This window comes from Echinops telfairi, unplaced genomic scaffold, assembly GCF_000313985.2.
Source record: "Echinops telfairi isolate 266 unplaced genomic scaffold, ASM31398v2 ScPeMD7_7425;HRSCAF=8463, whole genome shotgun sequence".
NCBI classification, from domain to species: domain Eukaryota; kingdom Metazoa; phylum Chordata; class Mammalia; order Afrosoricida; family Tenrecidae; genus Echinops; species Echinops telfairi.
The window spans coordinates 869,919-875,551 of NW_022111325.1; the positions used below are offsets into that span (position 1 = coordinate 869,919).

At 56.0% G+C, this 5,633-nt stretch overlaps 1 protein-coding gene across 1 annotated transcript in view; it reads left to right on the forward strand.

Moving 5' to 3' along the window:
• The first annotated feature begins 46 nt into the window (after nt 1-46).
• ATP8B2 (ATPase phospholipid transporting 8B2) overlaps nt 47-5,633 on the forward strand; it is a 19,448-nt gene continuing 13,861 nt past the window's right edge. The window contains exons 1-10 of the mRNA XM_004714648.2: nt 47-261; nt 1,447-1,505; nt 2,431-2,544; nt 2,655-2,753; nt 3,041-3,102; nt 3,204-3,276; nt 3,558-3,628; nt 3,731-3,810; nt 5,149-5,307; nt 5,511-5,599. Coding sequence (XP_004714705.1) covers nt 174-261; nt 1,447-1,505; nt 2,431-2,544; nt 2,655-2,753; nt 3,041-3,102; nt 3,204-3,276; nt 3,558-3,628; nt 3,731-3,810; nt 5,149-5,307; nt 5,511-5,599 — 894 coding nt within the window. The 5' untranslated portion in view covers nt 47-173. The remainder of the gene's footprint in view (nt 262-1,446; nt 1,506-2,430; nt 2,545-2,654; nt 2,754-3,040; nt 3,103-3,203; nt 3,277-3,557; nt 3,629-3,730; nt 3,811-5,148; nt 5,308-5,510; nt 5,600-5,633) is intronic.

Sequence of the window (5,633 nt, forward strand, 5' to 3'; positions counted from 1 at the left end):
GGGAGCAGGCAGCTGGGAGGATGGCCCGGGCTGCCCGTGGGGCATGTGTCCCACGGCCGGGGCTCCCCTCTGCAGGGCCGCAGCCCCTCTGCCTCCCCGGGGGGCTATCCACTCAGTGCCACTGAGGTCAAGGACAGGCAGACAGCCCACCATCTCCTGCTCAAACCGGGATCATGACGGTCCCCAAGGAGATGCCCGAGAAGTGGGCCCGGGCCGGGGCACCCCCCTCGTGGAGCCGAAAGAAGCCCTCTTGGGGGACAGGTAACGGGAGACAGTGCCTGACAGCTCTCCCGCACCCGTGATCCTCCCCCTTGCCCCAATCTGCTTCCCCTATGCCTTCCCCCACCCTTCCCATCACCTTTCCAGACCCAGCGAGTCTGGGCCCCCACCCTCTTTTGCATGGTTTTTGGTGACTGCGCAGAGGACTCAGCCCCTGGAGAAGTTTCTGGGACTAGAGTGGTTACTCAGGAAGGGGTGCTCCGTGGGACAGAGCATTTGTCACCCACTGCAGTGTGCTCTGGGAAGGGCTGGGGGTCTGCGTGGCATGGGCAGGGGTCAGCACCGGCACCCTGCACTCCCGGGCTAAGGTGTTATGTTTCCTGCCTAACCAAGGCACCCTCCCTGTTCCAGTCAGAGGTCACAGTGACCCCTGGACATGGGCTGGGAAACCTTCCTAGGACAGCTCCCGGTGTGGGACTTGAACTTGGCGTTTGCACATCAGGGCCAAGGAGGTTCAGGGTATCAGCGTAGGGCTAGCAGGGGCTCAGTGTCCATCTGACAAAAGTACTGTTGAGGGGAAGAACGTCTCCTCTCCAAGTGCAGGGAAGGTTACAGTAAAGGAGCAACTGTTTAAATTCCATCCCATTCCGTCCTCTCTGCATGACCCACATCCCTAACCCCCCTTCTACTTGAAGACGGGCTTTGGAAAAAGATGATGTCATTGTGGACCAGTCAGAAGCTGCTGCCAGTGACATGTGACAAGCAGAGGCTCCTGGGGGAAGGGGGGGCCCAGTTGCATGTGGGGCTAGGGTACTGCCGCAAAGTACCTCCAGGGCATGGTGACCCTCCTTGCCACCCCTGTCCCCCAGGTTAAGGGGCAGGCAGTGCCATGCTAGATGCTCATGGGCCCCAATGGGGCAGGAAGCCTTGTGCTGTCTGCACTTATATGACGAAGATCGCTTTAACAATGGCAGTAAAAGCATTTGGGGTTTCCCAGGACACTGAATGGCCGAGGCTCCCAAAGGCTGGGAGAGGAACCAAATGCTTCCCGTAGAAGCCCTTGCCGCTTGTTAGTGAGGAGGGCGCACCTGTGCCCTGTGACTATCGTGCGCGCAGGCTGGCTGTGAAAGCTGGGCGAGTGACCCTCTGGGCCTTGCCTCTGACTCCTTCCCCTGCCGGGAAGAGGACACGGGCACGGCTCCTGAGGGCATGCTCGTTCTGTTGCAGAAGAAGAAAGGAGGGCGAGGGCCAATGACCGGGAATACAATGAGAAATTCCAGTATGCGGTAAGCTTCACACCACCTGCTCCCTCTCCCTGGGCCACAGAGGGGACAGGGCAGGAGCCATCCCTGGTTGAGACTGGGAGGGGAGGGGACCCTCTGGAGCCATCCTCCATCTGTGGCTCTGCTACATGTACATCCACCTGCACCTGGAAGCACCCTACTTGTACTTCGACCCTAGGAGATCCCCCCCACGCCCCCCATGCTGGTGCTGCACTGGGGCAGAGGTTTGGAAAAGGGCAAAGATGAAACAAAAATCCATTGCCATCGCTTTTTGTTTCATCAGTGCATCACAACCTGCTACAGTGTTCCTAAGATGAGCCATCTTTATGGGAGCAGACAGCCTCATCTTTCTCCCGAGGAGCGAATGGTGTATTTGAACCTCTGACCATGTGCTTAGCAGACCAACAATTACTTGATAGTGCTACCAGGGCTCCTAAAGATAGGATAAACCACACTCACTGCCAAGGATTCCGTTTTGATTCATAGTACCCCTACAGGAAAGAGTAGAGTTGCCCCTTTGGGTTTCTGAGGCTGGAAATCTTTGTGGTTGCAGACAGCTTCATCTTTCTCCTGAGGAATAGGTGGTGGGTTCGAACCACTGACCTTCACAGTTCAATGCTCACTTGGCAGTGCCACCAGATGGAATACTCATTGCCCTTGGAAGCGATGCTGACTCACAGCAACCCTACTGGACAGGGTAGAACTGCCCCCTGTGGGTTTCTGTGACAGTAACTCTTCATGGGAGTAGAAAGCCCCATCTTTCTACCTCTGAGTGGTTGCTGGCTTCAAACGGCTGGCATTGTGGTTAGCAGCCCAATGGCATTGCCACGACCCCACCAGGGCTCTTTCCCAGGTGGCGCCGGCAGCCGTCATGTGGTTCTGGGTTGAGGTTCGAGGCTGTCTCTCTGTCTTCTTTCTCACCGCACAGAGTAACTGCATCCAGACTTCCAAGTACAACATTCTCACCTTCCTGCCTGTCAACCTCTTTGAGCAGTTTCAGGAAGTTGCCAACACGTACTTCCTGTTCCTTCTCATCCTGCAGGTGAGTGATACACGGTAGACCCCTGGTAGCTCGCTGAAGTGAAGAAAGCCAGGGATAAAGTAGGCCGAGCGTGAGGACTCAGAGGCCTGCCTTCTCTTTCCTCCTTTCAGCTGATCCCCCAGATCTCTTCCCTGTCCTGGTTCACCACCATTGTGCCTTTGGTCCTTGTCCTCGCCATCACAGCTGTCAAAGATGCCACTGATGACTATGTGAGTGGTTCTTAGTCTTCTTCCTTCACTTTGCCATCCCCCAGTTCTCCACCCAGCAGTTTCCATGGTGACCTGGACATCCTTCGCCTTGTCCAGCTAGAGCCCCAGCATCTTGGCTAGCGGGGCAAGGGTGGCCACGTGGGTCAGTCAGGGAGGAAGCAGTGTGTCTGCGAGGAGCGGGTGTATAGAAGACATTTCCCAGAATGTTCTGGGTTCCGCTGGTCATCTCACCTGCCCTGGAGTGGGCATAGGCACCATTCTGATTATCCCCCTGTCCTTCCTTCCAGTTCCGCCATAAGAGTGATAACCAGGTGAATAACCGTCAGTCTCAGGTGCTCATCAATGGAATGTGAGTGCCCGGTGGGGGCTGCGGGCTCTGGGGAAGAGTTGGCTAAGCTGGGAGCCTGTCCAGCTACTGACCGCCTCTTCCCTATCTCCTCCTTGCCCCAGCCTCCAGCAAGAGCAATGGATGAATGTCTGTGTTGGTGATATTATCAAGCTTGAAAATAACCAGTTTGTGGCGGTAAGGGACAAGGTGCCCCACTAGGGCCTCCGGGGCTGCTGCTCCTCTTTGGTAGAAAGAGATGAGTCTTCCCTCATTAGACGCCGTGGAAGGCTAGGCTAGCTAGGCTCTTGACTGGGGGATGGTGGGTCCTGTTGCTAAGCCTGGGACTGGCCCCTTCGTACCCATTCTTGGGCTTGGAACTCCACAAATCAAGAGTGCCGAGCAGAAGAGGAGCTCGTGACAGGGGCGGTTGGGGTGGAGAGCGGGCCTTGGACGCCCTCAGCAGAGTCTCTCTCTAGGCGGACCTCCTCTTGCTGTCCAGCAGTGAGCCCCATGGGCTGTGTTACATAGAAACAGCAGAGCTCGACGGGTAAGTGGCTTGGGCCTGGGGGTGTCGTACCCCGGGGTGCAGTGCCCTGGGCAGAACCAGAGGAAGGGAAGGGAGCCGAGGCTGGGGCCACTGTCTTTCCAGAGAGACCAACATGAAAGTGCGCCAGGCGATTCCCGTCACCTCGGAACTGGGGGACATCAGTAAGCTCGCCAAGTTTGACGGTGAGTCGCCCTTGGGGAAGCAGTCTTCAGGTGATGGGGCTGGGCTGTGTTTGGGGTTTCAATGGCACCTTTTCCTGTGGGCTTCTTTGGCTCTGGTCATGCAGGGTCTTGGAATTTGGGGTGGGGTGGGATGGGCAGGAGGACCTGTCCGTGTCCCAACATCAAGCTGGACAAGTTCGGTGGGACCCTCTGTGGAAGGAGAACAGGTTCCCCCTGAGCAACCGGGACAAGCCGCTGTGGGGCTGTCAGAGTGGTTTCCGTTGGCTTTTGGGATGATGGTCATTACGAGGGACCTGCGTGTCAGACAGCTCCCACTTGCTGTGTGTGTGCAAAGCCATCTAGTTTATTGCATTTGTTTATTGATGGAGACACTAAAAGTATCAGAAAATGTTAACAGCCCTTCCTGCCCTTTCCGTTCCAGTTCCATCCTCCAGGAGAAACCCCACTGGCATCCACTTCTCTCTCTCTGTTTAGACAAATACATGTAACCATAAGTCAGTGGGATTACACTGTAGCAAACGTTCTACAGTTTCTGCCTTTGATACCTGTCAGGGACCACTGGTATCAGACCACTATATGAGGGGGCTTCAAAAAGGCTCTGGGAAAATTCCATGCGCTTTCCCTTATTTTTACTTTTTCCCCAACACAGACTTTTTGAAGCCCCCTTGTATAAAGAAACTGGCCTCAGATTTTAAAGCAGATGAACTAGGTTGGATAGAGTCAATGTAGCGTAATTCATTCATTTATTCCCTGACCATTCAGTTGTTGTCAGCCTTCTGTTTCTCAAAGGATACATACATGTTTCAAAGGAGATATGTATACGTAATCTCAGGGATCTGTGCTATGATTTCTGCATTAGAGAGCCTTAAAAGTGGCGTTACTCAGTCTGAGACTCACGTATACTTTTGATCACAGTTCACACTGGCCTCCTCCTTTTCCCAGAAAGTTGCTGCAGTTCACGGTCGCCCATAGCGCGTGGGAGGGCTTCCTGTGGGAGGGCTTCCTGTGGGAGGGCTTCCTGTCCGCTCACCTCCTCCCTCACTGAGCTGCTTTCTCTCTGTCTTGTGGGTCAAGTTGTGAACTAGATCTTGAGCTGCTCTTGTTACTGTGCCTCCCCGTTGAGGCAGTTGTGGCTCGTGGCCACTGTGGGCGCGTGCGTGGTGCGTGTGGAGGGTTCCCAAAGCTGTGACCCTTTGGAAGCAGACAGATAACCAGTCATCCCAGGTACCCTCTGCATGAGTTGGGCTTGCCAACCTTCCGGCCAGGATGAAATGCTGAATTGTTTGCACTGCCCAGGGACTCTGGGACCTTGAGCGGGGGCTGCTCTCTCCCTTGCAGGCGAAGTGATCTGTGAACCGCCCAACAACAAGCTGGACAAGTTCAGCGGGGCCCTGTACTGGAAGGAGAACAAGTTCCCCCTGAGCAACCAGAACATGCTGCTGCGGGGCTGCGTGCTGCGGAACACCGAGTGGTGCTTCGGCCTGGTTATCTTCGCTGGTGAGGGAGCAGGGCTGGGGGTGGGGATGGGAGTGCTGGAGGCGGCTGGCTGCATGGATAGAGAGTGTGAGGGGGACCTGTGGCGGCTCTGAAGACAGACCTCCTGTTGGCCAGTGTCCCTGCCCCACCCTGATGACCTGCCGCCTGGACGCAGGGGCCAGATTCCACGTCTGGCTTCCCCAACCCTTTCTTTTCTTCCCCAGGCCCCGACACCAAGCTGATGCAGAACAGCGGCAGGACGAAGTTCAAGAGAACGAGCATCGACCGCCTCATGAACACCCTGGTGCTGTGGGTGAGGCCTTCCGTACCTGGCCCCCGCCCCACCC